This window comes from Odocoileus virginianus, chromosome 13, assembly GCF_023699985.2.
Source record: "Odocoileus virginianus isolate 20LAN1187 ecotype Illinois chromosome 13, Ovbor_1.2, whole genome shotgun sequence".
NCBI classification, from domain to species: Eukaryota; Metazoa; Chordata; class Mammalia; order Artiodactyla; family Cervidae; genus Odocoileus; species Odocoileus virginianus.
In genome coordinates this window covers 20277289-20294836 of record NC_069686.1, presented here as the reverse complement: position 1 = coordinate 20294836, position 17548 = coordinate 20277289, and the positions used below count along the sequence as shown (strand labels likewise).

Below are 17548 nucleotides of genomic sequence, written 5' to 3'. Positions count from 1 at the left end.
ATGACTGTATTATTCTATTTTCTTAGATGTAAAACCCTACATTCAAGTTGTTTGTTCTTACCATACACAGTAAGATGACATCTCAGTCTGTCCAAAACCATTACATTCTACTGTCTGCAAGTCATGAACTAATCATCGCTTGACTTCTAGCCTTATATGTGTTATTTTCTGAGAGGCCTGACTTGGAGTATTCCATTATTGTTAAGCAACTGCATAAAAATATGAATGTTCATATTTATAAAATAAAGCTATAGCTTTATTTTCTGTATCATAAATATGGGAACATTCAATAAAATTCAGTCATACTATGGATCTCTGAAGTATTTGAGTACTTTTCTATATTGAACCACACCCTGAGTATACAATCAGCAAATCCCAAAGGTGGGAAACTACAGGTCATTTAGCAGATAAATTGTTAAGGAGAGATGCTAATAGGTTAAGACAGACTTAAAAGCTGGGGTAGGAGGGACTTCGCTGGCAGTCCAGTGGTTAGGACTCTGCACTTCCAATGCAGGGGTCTGGGGTTCGCTCTCTGGTTGAGCATCTTCCCGAATGCTGCATGGTGTGGTCAAAGAAACTAAAATGCAAAAAAAGAATGTTTTTAAAGATTAGGTAGAGAAAAATAAGGTAGGGGTGGGGAATTATGAAGTCTAGAGATGCAAACTTGGGTGACAGAATTATTAAGGGAAAGTCTTTACTATAAAAGCATGATAGTGGTTACTTTGTGGGGGAGAGTGCTGACCTATGTAGACATGAGATTAATGCTTTGGGATGATGTTCTAGAATAAATAAATGTTCTAGAATTAGGTAGTGGTGTTGGTTGCATAATCTTGTGAGTACACTAAAAACTGACTATATACTTTAGAAAGTTGGATTTTATGGAATATATATCTCAATCAAAAAAAGGGACACTTTATAACAACCAAAGTTATTTAGATAGAAAAATCATCAAACAGAAATATAAGGACATAAAGAAAACCATTTGCATCAGGCAGCCTAGAGAAAGGGAAGTAAAAGATGTGGTACATGAGAAGTCAGATTATGTGTAACAGTAAGTAAAAGGTACGTGAGGGTCATTTAATCAAGATTTCCATGTATGAATATATTAATTATACAAAAACTAGGTTTTAATTTATATCCAGAGGAAACCACTTATAGCCCTCATCAGCTTAGTCATGTAATTCTAAAAGTTGGATAGTAAGATATTTCAACCTACTTGGGGGTTTAGTTCCTGTAATCATTTGCTTGGGAAATAAAACACACTCATGAATGTGGATAACAAGCACTTAAAACAGGATTTCAGCAAACACAAATGAATATCATGAGGAAATTCAAAATGAGGGAGATTGGTTACAAGGAGACATCTTTCATTTGCTTTCAATTCTGATTCTGTTTTTCAAAGAAGGTTCTGTGAAGTTCACATTTTGGAACTCAAATCATGCACAGTAATTGGATATTTTAAACAATTACTTCAACTAAGCCTAAACTAAATATCAATGGACCAAAACACGTCCAGGTCACATGTTCTAAAGCTATGCTTAAGATTCAAGGCACTCTGACCCCAATGTTCATCGCAGCACTGTTTATAATAGCCAGGTCATGGAAGCAACCTAGATGCCCATCAGCAGACGAATGGATGAGGAAGCTGTGGTACATATACACCATGGAATATTACTCAGCCATCAAAAAGAATTCATTTGAATCAGTTCTAATGAGATGGGTGAAACTGGAACCCATTATACAGAGCGAAGTAAGCCAGAAAGATAAAGACCATTACAGTATACTAACACATATATATGGAATTTAGAAAGATGGTAACGATAACCTTATATGCAAAAAAAGAAAAAAGAGACTCAGATGTATAGAACAGACTTGTGGACTCTGTGGGAGAAGGCAAGGGCGGGATGTTTCAAAAGAATAGCATCGAAACATGTATATCTAGGGTGAAACAGATCACCAGCCCAGGTTGGATGCATGAGACAAGTGCTCAGGCCTGGTGCACTGGGAAGACCCTTCAAGGCACTCTGGCTAACAACTTGTTTTGGGACAGAATGAATTTCGGGGGTCACAGAGTTGGAAGATGAAGTTTCAGATGGCCAATGACCTGCACCCCCACCAAGTAGCCTGTGGGTAGTTACAATATGGCTTTCTGCTAAGCACACATATATAATTCTTGGAATAAGGGTTAGGGAGTTTATCACCCAGTAGGCTCTTAGTAACTGTGTTATGAAATAAATATAAGACAAAATCATTATCCCCTCAAAATGTATGGGATCAGACCACGTCAAGATTGGTCTACTTTGGGGGCTTCCTAGTGGCTCAGTGGTAAAGAATCTACCCACCAGTGCAGGAGACACAGGTTCAATCCCTGGTTTGGGAAGATCCCACATGCCACAGAGCAACTAAGCCTGTAGGCCAGAACTACTGAAGCCTGTGTGCCCTAGAGCCCTAGTGCTCCACAAGAGAGAGAGAGAAGTCGCTCAGTCGTGTCTGACTCTTTGCAACCCCATGGACTGTAGCCTACTAGGCTCCTCCATCTATGGGATTTTCCAGGCAAGAGTACTGGAGTGGGCTGCCACTTCCTTCTCCAGGAGATCTTCCCGACCCAGGGACTGAACCTGGGTCTCCCACATTGCAGGCACACGCTTTACCGTCTGAACCACCAGGGAAGCTCACAACCGGAGAAGCCACAGCAAGCAGCAGCCCAGGCACTGCAACCAGAGGGTATTTCCCTGCTCGCCACAGCCAGAGAAAAGCCCTCACAGCAGTGAAGACCCCAAAATAAATAAATAAAAACAGTTCTTAAATAAATAAAAGCTTTTAAAAGATGGGTCTCCTTTCCCCTTAGCTACAACCCCCTTTCTTTGCTTTCATTTGTAAGAAAACTATCTCCTCCCACTTTTTCTTGAAGCAGTCAGGCTTTCATAGCCACCACTTCACCAAACCTACCCTTTTCAAGGCTAACAATGATTTGCTTGTTACTAAGTTTAATGGACACTGCCCAGTCCTCATCTTACCTGAACCATCAGCAGCATTTGGCTCTTCCTCTTCTTGACTTCACGTTGGCGCACCAGAACTTCAATCCTCAGACCTCTCCTCCATTCACACTCTCTTCTGATCACATTTTTGCGACTCTGTCATCTTTCATCACGTTAAAAACTGCGGTCACCTTACACATTCATAACTAAGGCCTGGACCACTCCCATGACCTCCAGATTCATTTATTGAATTGCCTGCTTGATATCTCTTCTTAGATGTTTAAAAGGTATCACAAACTCTATGACTAAAACCAAACCCATGATCTTCTCCTACCCCTCTTTCTCTTTTCATAGACTTCCCAATCTCAGTCAATGGCAATGGCATCCTTTTAGCGGCTCAGGACAAGAACTTAGAACTCTCTTTAACTCCTTTCTCTCATACCTCATTATCCAATCAGTGAGCAAGTGGTGTTGTTTCTGCCTTCAAAGTACATTAAAAAACTGACAACTTCTTGCTACCTCCACTGCTACTACTCTCTCCAAGTCACTTCTTGTCTGGATTACTGCAATCACCGTTTAATGGATTTTCCTGCTTATACAGTTGCCCCACTGCAGGTTTGTTTTTTTTTTTTTCTCATCAGCTAAACAGAGTAGCAAAAGTGATCCAGTGAAAACACGAGTTTTTATTTCTTTACTAGGAACTCTCCAATGGCCTCTTATCTCAGGATAGCCAGGAGGTAGTATATATTTGACACTGTTATCAGTCTTACCCTTTAATATACTTCTAACATCCACCTTCCACTTGTTCTGCTCCAGCCACAGTAGATTCCTTGTTATTTTCAAACATGCCAGGAATACTTGCATTTACTGGTTCTTCTGCCTAGAATTCTCTACTCCCAGATAACTCCTTATGTCTTGACTCAAATATCACCTCAGTGAGCCTTTCCCAGATTACCCTACGTAAATTACACCCACCCACAATATTCCTATCACTTCCCCACCAAGGTTCAAATTTTTCTCTACAGTTTTTAGTATCATCTAAGATATTGATATAATGAATTGTACTAATTTACTGTGTTTAACTCAACCCATGAAAGATACACTGTACTAACTCCAGTATACCCAGTGTCTGAAATAGTTCTTGGAACAAAAAATAATTAAAACAAAAAATAAAATAGGTCTTGGCACATAGTATGCACTCAAAGAATGAACGCCAAACTATTTAAGTTTCCTAAAAGCTATATGTCTTTTATATTCAGAATTTTAAACAGTTTCCCAACTAGACAGTAGAGAAAATAATTGTAAAATGTCTGTTAATTTTAATAGATATTCAATTGACCTAGAAATCAGTCAATTCTACCTTATTACTTTTTAATTGAATCCAGTCACTTTAATTAAGTCCAAATATGACACAACATGATAACTAATTTTCAGTAAAAGCTACAGTCATGATTTGCCTTCTCCAAATATCCGTTCTCTCAAGTAGTCCATTCGAGCAGCCTTTGTTGACAGTGCCATGGAGTTCCATTCGAAAGGAGGGATCTGTAAAAGAAGTAATGTAGTCTAAACAAAAGCTCAAAAGCAACAACAAAAAAGATCAGGGAAGGCTTCTAAGAATACTGAAAACGGCTGTAAGACCCTAAGACATTAGTTTACATAAGCATAGCCTTTGAACCCTTTTGGAAGGTTGTCCTTCATGACAACAGCTGGAAGACCCTTTCCTGCCTCAGAGCTTTCATGCTCCTAGTTCCTACATAGTAAGAATTGACGTTTTTTCCTATGTGCCTGTCATATTTATACACTAGCCTTTTTCTCTTACAACTCCATCCATCTGCACAGAGCCTCTCTTCATTGTAAGATAAATATAAAAATCAAGAGGTCGTCTAGAGACAATTTAAAAACTGATTTTTATTTGCTATTCTTCCAAAAAAAAATGGAGAGTATTCTATTTCAGAGATATTTTAATATAGCTTTTCTTAATATTAAAAAAAAAAAAGGTAAATCTATAACTTTCACCTTAAAAGAGGATATATGTAAAACCAATGTCTCTGGGGTTTTTAGAGGCTGAATTATAAGTATTTCATACCTGAATCACATGATAGCCCAAAATTTCCAAATGTCGTTTTTTCATAGCAGATTTTCCTTTTAAATGAGGGATGTTTCTACAAAATGCTCTTGAATCCAAAAATTCCAAAGCAATCCTATGTAAGAAAAATAAATATTTACTTTTGAAATTGAAGTGAGAAACTGAGTAATTACAAACACTTCAGAAACAAGGGTGTATCCTTATCAACTAAAAAAGCCAGCTGAGTATACTAAGTTATTTTTCTACTTAAATTAGTAATTAATGACAAGTAATCCTCTTCAATAGATTAAACCAAATTATAGTACCTACATGCTTTCATCTGTGTGTTTCTCTGTCCTGCATATATTTATTATTCACCTACCATATGTAAGGCACTGTGAGAGACATAAAAAGACACAGCTTACAGTCAAACGTACTAAAAAGCAGAGACATCACTTCACTGACAGAAGTTCATCTAGTCAAAGCTACAATCTTTCCAGCAGTCATGTACAGATGTGAGAGTTGGACCATAAAGAAGGCTGAGCGCTGAAGAATTGATGCTTTTGATTGGTGGTGCTGGAGAAGACTCTTGAGAGTCCCTTGGACTGCAAGGAGATCCAACCAGTCCATCCTAAAGGAAATCAGTCCTGAACATCCATTGGAAGGACTGATGTTGAAGCTGAAGCTCCAGTACTTTGGCCACTTGATGCTAAGAGCTGACTCACTGGAAAAGACCCTGACACAGGGAAAGATTGAGGGCAGGAGAAGAGGGCGACAGAGGATGAGATAGATGGTTGGATGGTATCATTGGCTCAATGGACATGAATTTGAGCAAACTCCAGGAGACAGTGTAGGACAGGGAAGCCTGCCGTGCTGCAGTCCATGGGTCACAACTGAGTGACTGAACAACAACAAACAGTCAAACAAAGAACATAAGATATACAGCACATAACTGTAATTCAATGTGGGAAGCAGCAGTGTGCTTTTCAGAAAAGTAGAAAGGCATGGGAGGTCCAAAGAAGAAGATACCATTTATTTCCAGTGAGGACAATGGGAAGGTTAGTGCTTTAGAGACTGCTCAGCTTTGGACAATGAAGGATGGCGATTAAGGTAGAAAACACAACAAAAGCAAAGGTATGTAGGTAGAATTTGTGACATATGTGAGGAATATATTCTACTATAAACAATCCTTGATAGTTCAGCTCATTAAATTGTGTCACATTTAGATAATAAAATCTGAAGCTAAGAGAAAGTTACTTTTCAGCTCCTGGTGGCAGTCTTGATCCAGCTATTTGAGTATTTGATTCCAAGTGTATTTTTGGCAGTTTTTCCAAAGTTGTATTATGGCTTCCATAAGGAAGAGGGTTTCTTCTTTTATCCAAGATACACTCAAAGTCTATAAGGAAGCACAGGAACCAACAATATGAATCAGGTAAATTCTTATAGGTAAAATTTTAAGATATATCTTAAATATTTACACATGTATATAAAGACACACACTCACAAACATGAAGAATGAGGTACCTCTCTAATTATCCAACTTGTTTCATTTATTTATTTATTTAGGCTACACCGTGTGGCATGTGGGATCTTAGTTCCTCTGCTAGGCATAGAATCCATGCCCCCTGCAGTGGAAGTGCAGAGTCTTAACCACTTGACTGCCAGGGAAGTCCCTATCCAACTTATTATATAATCCAAGAGCACCTCTCTTTGAAATCGATCAATAAAAATCAACCAGCAAGTATTACTAAACTGTTGGTTAGCATGAAGGCTATAATTAGCACTGCACTAGGCCAAATCACAGCTTCCTTGGTAGCTCAGACGGTAACGCATCTGCCTGCAGTGTGGGAGACTTGGGTTCGATCCCTGGGTTGGGAAGATCTCCTGGAGAAGGAAATGGTAACCCACTCCAGTACTCTTGCCTGGAAAATCCCATGGATGGAGGAGCCTCGTAGGCTACAGTCCATGGGGTCACAAAGAGTTGGACACAATTGAGAGACTTCACTTCACTTCAAGCCAAATCACATTAAGAAGTTTTATCATAATCCCTTTAAATCTCTTATTCACAGTATGAGAAGCTAAACCAACTCATCAGAAAATTAGCAAAGAAAAAGATTCAGGCAAGTCTTTCCTGTATGAACTGTACATCGGGTAACTAAACAGGTGACATAGGAAAGTTCTTTTTAGATAAATTCCAGCTAATAAATGCAGAAGAAATGATAGATATAGAATACCACTACTTTGCTACCCCTGATGAATGATGCATTTAGATAATAATTTAAATGGCTGCTAAAATCATTAGGTGAAAAGCTGAGGCGCAAACTTCCTAATGGATGAACTGATGACCTACAAACACACTGATGAATCTTAATATAATAGTAAGGCAACTAGAATTGTATGTCTTATGATAAGATGCAATAAGAAGCACATACCACTTATGAAAGAGCTGGCAAAAAAAACCACCACTACTATCCCCAAACTAACCTAGTTGACTAGTCTAGTCAAACCTCCAGATCTAACTATTGGTTTACAGGAAAAATGGGGGATGCAGAAGCATGTTGAATGACATAACAGAACTGCAAATGGAAAAGTTCAAAATATGAAAAAACAAAAAAATTATTTTCAATAAATAAACTGTAAGGGGAAAAAAGACAGAAAGGTAGAAGTTAAAAAGACAGATCACCCAAAGGTAAAATTTGGATTCCAATTTTAACAAACAGTAAAATACAACATATACAAGATAACGGAAATACTTAAATGTTGACAAGCAATATAATATTAAGAAATTATTATGAATAGTTGTAGAGATGAAAATGATGACACTATGGTTATATATCCTTTTAGATATACATTCTAAAATGATATATTATCTGTGATTTGTTTGGAAAGGATCAGGTGGGATTCTGGTTAGTGAGTATTGATCATTTTTAATGCTGGATGGGGGTTCATTATACTATTCTCTCTATTTTTGTATATGTATGAAATTTTTCCCATAATAAAAACAATGATAAAAGTATTTAAACCAAGAAAAAAAAAAGAAAAATGAAAAAAGAGACAAGGAATGAAAAAGAAGAGTGGATTTAATTACCTATTCTTCAGGGAAACTGAGGCACTGAAGCATCTTCAAGTTAATTATGAAACATGAAATATACTTTTCTCATTTTTAAGAGAATGAATTCTGGAGCTAGAATGCATAAGTCATTCTGGCTTTGCCATTTGCCAGCTACATAACCTTGGGCAAACAACAGTGTTTCTGGGTCTCAGTTTCCTTATCTATAAAAATACAGTATTTGCAAAACTTAAAGGGATATAATAAGTTTATTATATATAAAGCACTTAAGGGCTTCCCTGGTGGCTTAGTGGTAAAGAACCTGCCTGCCAATGCAGGAGACATTTGTTCGGTCCCTGGTGTGGGAAGATCCCACATGCTACAGAGCAACTAACCCCAGGAACCACAATTACTAAGCCCACGTGTTCTAGAGCCTGTGCTCACAAGAGAAGCCACTGCAACAGGAAGCGCACACACCGCAGCTAGAGAGCAGCCACGCTCACCACAGTTAGAGAAAAGCCCATGCAGCAACAAAGACCCAGCACAGCCAGAAATAAATAAATGTAAGAATTAAATAATGTCTAATATAACAATCAATATGTGAGTGTATCAATTACTATTATTGTTGTTATATGAAATTGCAGCATTGTTTGAAAGATGCACATAGCAGCAAAAAACCTTAGTAAACTATAGCATACTCATTCAATGAAATATATACAGTCACTAAAAATAATGTTGGATAATTACATTTGTTGACATAGAAAAAATATTCACAATATATAAACAAAGTTGGACTTCCCTATGGCTCAGCTGGTAAAGAATCTGCCTGCAATGAGGAAGACCAGGGCTTGATCCCTGGGTTGGGAAGATCCCCTGGAGAAGGGAAAGGCTACCCACTCCAGTATTCTGACCTGGAGAATTCCATGAACTACAATCCATGGAGTCACAGTCAGGCACGACTGAGCAACTTTCACTTCACTTTCAAAGTTACATACTATAAAAAGTCATTTTGGTTTTAAAAAATCAGAACTTTTTAAGATACATATTGCTTGTACACATAAAAAATACTCCTTGTAAAATTTAGAAAGAAAACAATGTCATTAAAAATTTTTTTAAAAAAAGACAGAAAGAGAAAAACAGACATCAAAAGCAAACAGTGGTTGTATCACGGGTGATTTTCCTTTTTTTGGTTATCTGTCCCTTCTCTATAAGCATGTGTTATATATCATGTAAGTGTTTTCTTTCCAATCTTAGTACCATTGTACTAAGTGGTACTAAATGATAATCATAACATTGTATTAAAAGGTACTAAACGGTAATCATACAATTACATTAATTATACCATATCTTTATATACAAATATTACCAATTAAATCTTATTTTTAATGACATATATTTTCACATAAAAATAAGCTTCTTGACAACATGAGGTATTAATACAAATATGAACTGGCAATACAATGGGCTTGGGACATAATAATCCCAGTTTCCTGACCAGGGATCAAACCCATGCTCCCTACAGTAGAAGCACAAAGTCCTAACCACTGGACTACTAGGGAATTCCCTGAAAATCTTCAAGATAATGAAATAAGTTTTTTAAAGTTTTAAAATTCCAACTGATGAGATGATTCTATTTAGTCTGATTTTCTGAAAATTGTTAATAACCTACCAAAGACTTACCTATTGTGTAGTAATAAGGTGTAAGAACCGAGGCTTTCACAAAATTGATTCCTCCCAGTACCTCTGCTAACATTTTATAAATCTGCTGTTGTGCTCCATTCATGCTGCCAAAATCTTCATGAGATAAAAACAATTAGTTCACTTAAAATAATCAGTTTTTGAATGAAAATCATTCAACATCTACAAACTAAAAAATAAAGATTAATATTTCAAACAAGAGCCTTGCTGTATTAATAATACCAAATGCAATGATATTAAATTCAATACAAGTTCTTTGGCTCTCTACCAAAAGAGGTTTAGTGTCCTAAATACTAAGAAATTTTTACAACACAAATTTCATCTACAAAATGTTTTCCTTAAACAAGTTATGGCACTCTTGGGAATTCTGGTGTCATGATAGGCTAAACAATAAAAACAGTGCATACTACCTAATAATGTGCTTTAGAATTAAACTTTACTTTCTGACCCAAAGAAAACTCAAACCTTTATTATAGTGTTGTTGACAGAAGCGGTCATGAAACCATGGAATCTGATATTCAGGACATTCCAAGCAGACTGCTCTATTTAATTCCATAAGACGAAATTGGACCTTCATATTTAGAGATGAACATATAACTGAAATTTAAAAAATACATTAATAGACTTTGAACTCAGCAAAGACAATTAATTTTTCACATTCATTTATCCCCATTGAGTGTAACTTTTATTTTCATATTATAAAATCATTTCATTTGTATATACATGTTCTATATTTTTAAATTATTACACTCAATGGGATCATTAGGACCAACACCTATGTTGTTCTCCCTAATTATGAACATTAAAACCATATTTTAAAAAATACTGCCAAAGAATATTCATTGACCTAATATTCCACATTTAGCAATTTATCCTAAGGAAACAAAGATGAGGACGATGTCAGATTCTATAAAAAAAAAAAAATCATGACATCAAAAAAAAAAGGAACAGCATGGAAAATTTTTCAAAATATAGTTCAGTGATAAAAAGCAACAGACAAAAGTGAATATATACATAATTCAAGTTTTGTCTTAAAACATATAGCTATATCTACATATATATATATATGAAGGCAGGAGACATAAAAGAAACATTCTAAAATATTAAAAGTGGTAGTTTCTGCCATATGACCCAGCAATCCCACTTCTGGGCATACACACCAAGGAAACCAGATCTGAAAGAGCCACATGCACCCCAATGTTCATCGCAGCACTGTTTATAATAGCCAGGACATGGAAGCAACCCAGATGCCCATCAGCAGACGAATGGATGAGGAAGCTGTGGTACATATACACCATGGAATACTACTCAGCCATTAAAAAGAATTCATTTGAATCAGTTCTAATGAGATGGATGAAACTGGAGCCCATTATACAGAGCGAAGTAAGCCAGAAAGATAAAGACCATTACAGTATACTAACACATATATATGGACTTTAGAAAGATGGTAACGATAACCCTATATGCAAAACAGAAAAAGAGACTCAGATGTATGGAACAGACTTGTGGACTCTGGGAGAAGGAGAGTGTGGGATGTTTCAGGAGAACAGCATTGAAACATGTATATTATCTAGGGTGAAACGGATAACCAGCTCAGGTTGGGTGCATGAGACAAGTGCTCGGGCCTGGTGCACTGGGAAGACCCAGAGGGATCGGGTGGAGAGGGAGGTGGGAGGGGGGACTGGGATGGAGAATACATGTAAATCCATGGCTAATTCATATCAATGTATAACAAAAACTACTGTAATGATGTAAAGTAATTAGCCTCCAACTAATAAAAATTAAAAAAAATAAAAAAAATAAATTAAAAAAAAAATAAATAAATAAAAGTGGTAGTTTCACTTGGTGATAAGATTATGAATAATCTTTCATTTTCTATTTTATACTGTTCTATATTCTACAATAATAAACAGAAAAAAATCAGTATGAACATTTAAATGCTTTAAGTAGTTAGGCAGAGCTGAAACTTGGATTTAAACATAAGTGATAATTTATTAAATTAAATTGTTGATACATACGTTCAAGTTGAGAATCTAATCTGGCTAAGAATTTGATGTTAAAAATTGCCTTCAATAGATCTTCTGGAAAATATTCAAGTGTGGCCAAAGAGTAACCAAGAAACACTAACACTAGAGGATCCAATACACCTAAAACAAAATTAGGAAAAAAAATTAAAATGTACAGCTGCTTCACATACATGTAAGTACATACTTTATTCAGGTAAAACCAGGTTTTTAAAAAATGATACAAACACAGCCTTGACAAAATTAATCTATACTGTCACAAGTAAGGATGGTAGTAAAGTGGTTACCTTTGGGTGGGGGAAGAACAGGAAAGAAAGCCAGGAAGGTTACCATGCTCTTGATAATATTCTATTCTTTTGATCTGGGTACTGATTTCTTACATGATTCAATTTCTATAAATTCACATACACTATGTATATGTGTGTGTGTGTGTGTGCATATGCATATATATATAGGATGTATAAACATGTCTGCATTATTATTACACTTCCAATAAAAGTCTTTAAATGGCCTTGAAAAGAGAAAGACTGGAAACAAAAGGCCATACTACCAAGCCATCAGCCACTGCAACCACCTACAACGGTGCACCCAGAGGGGAATTCAGGATGAAGAAAAACAGGACACTGGCCCTAGGTAGTTAAGATTCATATCAAAGGAAAAATTTCAGTGAGCCCAGACTCTTGTATTTTACCACACATAGAAAAACACTAAAATCATTAACTTGAGACATTTGTTTTTGTGATTAACAATAACTTTTGATGTTCAAGTACACGTGTTTGTTTTTGTTTTTCAATAAAGACTCCTATATATTGTGGGGGGAAAAAAAAGAAACAAAAGGTCAGTAAAGTATGTAAAAATAACCAGTCTCTATATACGGATGATAATATTGCTCAGACTGTGTGGAGAATCATTCTAAGCACTTTACAAATACTGCCTCATTAAAAACCTCACTTTAGTGTACAACAGGAATGATTATTGTCTCCACTTCATAAACCAAGTGTACTGAAGCACAGAGAAGTTGAATGACTTGCCTCAGCATGATTGGCCAGTGGAGGGTGAGATTTAACTTGGGAGAGTCCCGCTCTGGAGTCTGAACCACTGTGCCACGCTGCTTTCCAGGGCTCTCAGACCTCCAGGCTGGGGACAGACACGTATGAAGATCGGGTCTCATCTAGCACCTCCTCCTTGACACGTCAGCCAGCACCACACTGTGTATCCCAGAGTATAAGGCTTGCAGTTACTTACCTGATTTGCCTCATCCAAGAGGAATTTCCTTTCTCTCTCTCTTTTTTTTTAAATTTTTTATTGGAGTATAGTTGATTTACAATGTTGTGTTAGTTTCTGAGGTACAGCACAGTGATTCAGTATATATATATATAACTATAATGGAAAAGAGTATGAAAAAATATATATATCAACAAAGAGAATATATACATATATTCTCTTCTTTCATACTCTTTTCCATTATAGTTTATTACAAGACACTGAATACAGTTCCCTGTGCTATATGGTAGGAACTTGTTTATATACTTTATATATAGTAGTTTTTATCCACTAATCCTAAATTCCTAATTTATCCCTCCCATCCCTTTCCCCTTTGGTAACCAACCATAAGTTTGTTTTCTATGTCACGAGTCTGTTCCTGTTTTGTCAATAAGTTCATTTGTATGATACTTTAGATTCCCCATATAAGTGATATCACATGGTATTTGTCTTTCTCTGCCAAAAGACATTTCTGATGACAGGGAAGGGATCACCTAAAATGCACCATTAGCAGCAAATGTTCTTACACAGGATAAAAAAAAAGATGTTAAATATTCCAGTTGTTTTGCTGAGTTTATTTAATAAAGCAAGATCAAGTCACAAACAAGGTTACGTGATGTTCTCTACCAGCAAAACTGATCTGTCAAAACTAACGTTTATTCAAAACAAAGTATCATTCCATAAATTACTTAAAATTCAGCTTTAGGTCTCCCAAGAATTTTGCAATCATTTTCACAGTAAAGTCTTCAAAACTCAAAGCTGTACTTCTCAAACTCTCATCTCTTATATCCTTTATTTGAAGAAAAAAAGAAGAATGTACTCTCATTTCCTTCTGGTTGTTGACACACAACTGAACAACCAAGAAAGCATATGCAAAGTCTCATCTTTCAGTTTCAAGTCTCATCTTTCTATATACAGTCTATTACTAAAAGGGGAGTATATATGAATGCCACACATGCATACATCTGTACATGAATAAACACACACATGTCACAGTCGCATTTTACTTGTCTATTAGAGACACAAAAATAGGTCAGATATAATCTGGCACAAAGATCCTACAAAATAAATATACCAAAGTCCATGAACATCATACTGACATCATTAATATATTTATACTGTCTCACACAGCCTAACTAGAGGTCTATAAGCCTAGAGAAACATACCATAAAATAGAGCCTAACATCTTATGCTGGACACAGAAGCCCTCAGTTAAGTATTTGTTGCTGGATAACAGAATGACTATTTCTTACTCTCCAGGCACAGCAAAAAGTTCTGAGGAAAGCCAGTTTCTTCTCCTATCAACTTGGTCTCCCCCATTCCATTCCTGCCACACTGAATCTGCTGTCCTACAAAGAAATCAAGCATGTTCTCACCTCACGGCCCTTTGCACTTGCTTTTCTTTATCCTGGGATGCTTCTCTCTCTCTTCATTCAATCCGTGGTCAATGACATCTCCTCACTCCATCTGGCCCGCCTCACTGTCCTCCATCCTACATACCTACCCTGCTCTGGTCCTCTTAGACTCTTATCACCATCCGACCTTATGAACTCGCTTATTATGTATGCCAGTGTCACCCCGCCAGAAAGCAAACTCAATGATGACAGTCTCTCTGTTTTTCACTCTCTCCTATATCTCCAGTGACTAACGACCACCTGACAGTACCTGGTGAATACTGACTGAAAAAGCAGCAACTACAGAGCAACTATTTCGCCTCTAAAACTCTCACATTACCCTGACACGCAAGAAGTATGAATCTGAGAAGAGAAGCCCCATAAAGCCTTTTTCTTTAAGGCCAAATAGAAACAAATACAATTCAGGACCAAAATAAATGAAAAGAAAAACATAATTCCATGTCTGCTGTCCTCACATACTGCTTCTGCTAAGTCCAGTAATAGGAAGGAATATTTCTATTCCACTTTTTTCTGGTACCAAAACACTATTTAGACTTTTTAAAGAGACATAATAATCAGCACCAGAGCAGCAACCTTTCTGACAATTAATAAATATCTATAAAGGACCTTAAGAAATATTTGTTTTCTATTTTTAAAAAACCAAAAACTATTAAAATTGACAGAAACAATCAAATGTTACATGTCTCCAGAAATGATACAAATATCAGACATACAGCACCACATACAAAACATTTTTGCTGAAAATGTTTACTCTGAATCTAACCAAGCATCTATAACTAACTTCCAGTTTACCAAGGATACAGATGATGGAGGAGCAAGTTAAAAGAAAGCAGTCAAACAAATCCAGAATGTGGCACAACCCATAATAAAAGGCCAATCCCTTTTACAAAAAAAAATATCAAGAGATAAAAAGATAGGGAGAAAGTGATATAGCCCAACACTGTTTTCTTTAAAAAATTTATCAAAGAAAATTTGGTGACAATTGGGAAATTTTTATTATGGATTGAGTAGGCAGTAGCTTCCCAGTTGGCTTAGAAGGTAAAGAACCTGCCCACAATGCAGTAGATGCAGGAGACACGGGTTCGATCCCTGGGTTGGGAAGATCCCCTGGAGAAGGGAATAGCTACCCACTCCAGTATTCTTGCCTGGAGAATTCCATGGACAGCAGGCTATAGTCCATGGGGTCACAAAGAGTTGGACATGGCTGAGTGACTAATACTAGGTAGTAAGTGGTACTTGTTCATTTTCTTAAGTGTGATACTGGCATTGTGTTTACACAGGAGAATTTCCTTATAACCTGAAGTATTTAGGGCTGGCACTTCAAATAGTTCTTCGTACACACAGATAGACACACACACACACACAAACACACAGAGCAAATCTGGCAAAATGTTAGAGAGATAACCTACTGGAATGAGTGAACCTTGACTGGATTCTGTGTCCAAAATAATCACTGTAAATAAGGTATTTTGGGAATAATGAGGGAGACTTAAAAATAGATTGTATATTACATATTGTTGTTTAGTCTCTAAGTCATGTCTGACTCTTCTGCAACCCTATAGATAGTAGCCCGCCAGGCTCCTCTGTCCATGGGATTTCCCAGGCAAGAATATTGGGGTGGGTTGCCATTTCCTTCTCCAGAGGATCTTCCAATCCAAGGATCTTCCAACCCTGTCTCCTACATTGCAGGTAGATTCTTTACTGACTGAGCTATCAGGGAAGCCCTATATTATATATCGGGGGCAATTAATTTTCTCTGTGTGATAACAGTATTGTGGTGACTTAGGAGATCATTATTCTTAGGAAGCGTGTGTCTAAGCAATTAGATGTAAAGAGTCACATTGCCTACAACTTACTTTGAAACGGCATAGAAAAAATGAGAGCAAGAGAAATAATAAAGCAAATATGATAAAACGTGAACAATTACTGAATCTATCAAGTGAGTTCACAGGTGCTACTTGTTCAATTCCCTTCTTTCTAATGCAAATTTGACATTTATTATAATAAAAAAGTTTTTAAAAATGGATCCAAAACACTTTTTTGAAGGTATGAAACTCGTGGCTATTTTTGTTATCCTTTAAAAAAGCAGTATGTCTTAAGAGTAGCAGCAACAGTATTCTCCAACCTCCTCATCCATGTAGTACTAAACAATATACCTACTTAAGTAAGAATTAAGGTGTTGAATGCAAGTTCCAAAAAATTCATCCCTTTGAGGTGGATCATAGTTCAGGGTGCTGAATGGAAGAATAATAGCAAGAATTGCAAAAGGATGAATCTGTAAAAAATAGAACAAAAAAATTACTGTTTAAACCTCAGCAAAACAAAACAAAATTTAGCCTAATTATTATCCTAAGCAGAACTCTTTATCTAACATGCCTATAGTCAAATGAACATGCCCACAGTTAAATGACACATATATCACTATTAATAAGTTCTCTACCTATCTATAATCTATTTAATTCCATCACTAATCTCTAGTAACTCTAAATATTAATGCAGAAAAAAATAAATCAGATAAGTTACAAATTGATTTTATAAGTATAAAATTCTGTTCCAGAATTCCTTAGTCATTGAAATGACAAGAAGATAGTATCACTAATTTCCATGATATAAGTGCATTTTATAGACTCATCATATAATATAATAAGAAAGCTTCCTAATTTATAATAATAATCAGACTTCATTTTTCTTTCAGTCTTTAAAATTCATTCATCCAATACTTAATAAACGGCAGGCACTATGCTAGGCAAAAAGAAAGACTATTATTTTCACTTATTAGAAATACTGTCTTCTAAGTAAAAGCCATATTCTGATATATATAATTGATTTTGTAAGTGACTGTTTTCTCACATAATTCAAAAAGCATCATCGGGGCTTCCCTGGTGGCTCAGTGGTAAAGAATTTGTCTGCCAAAGCAGGAGACCCAGGTTCCATCCCTGGTCTGGGAAGATCCTACATGCCATGGAAAAACTAAGCTCATTTGCTACAACTGCTGGGCCTGTGCTCCAGAGCCTGGGCTCCCAGCAGCAAGAGGAGCCACTGCAATGAGAAGCCCA

At 36.4% G+C, this 17548-nt stretch overlaps 1 protein-coding gene across 1 annotated transcript in view; it reads right to left on the bottom strand.

Annotated features, from left to right (window-relative positions):
- Positions 1-4274: 4274 nt before the first annotated feature.
- The window catches only part of FASTKD1 (FAST kinase domains 1), a 33566-nt gene continuing 20292 nt past the window's right edge, over positions 4275-17548 (bottom strand). Inside the window, exons 9-15 of the mRNA XM_020880790.2 lie at positions 16653-16767; positions 11809-11937; positions 10256-10387; positions 9773-9886; positions 6301-6439; positions 5065-5179; positions 4275-4520 (exon numbers count right to left, since the gene is read on the bottom strand). Of these exons, the coding sequence (XP_020736449.2) occupies positions 4425-4520; positions 5065-5179; positions 6301-6439; positions 9773-9886; positions 10256-10387; positions 11809-11937; positions 16653-16767 (840 nt within the window). The 3' untranslated portion in view covers positions 4275-4424. The remainder of the gene's footprint in view (positions 4521-5064; positions 5180-6300; positions 6440-9772; positions 9887-10255; positions 10388-11808; positions 11938-16652; positions 16768-17548) is intronic.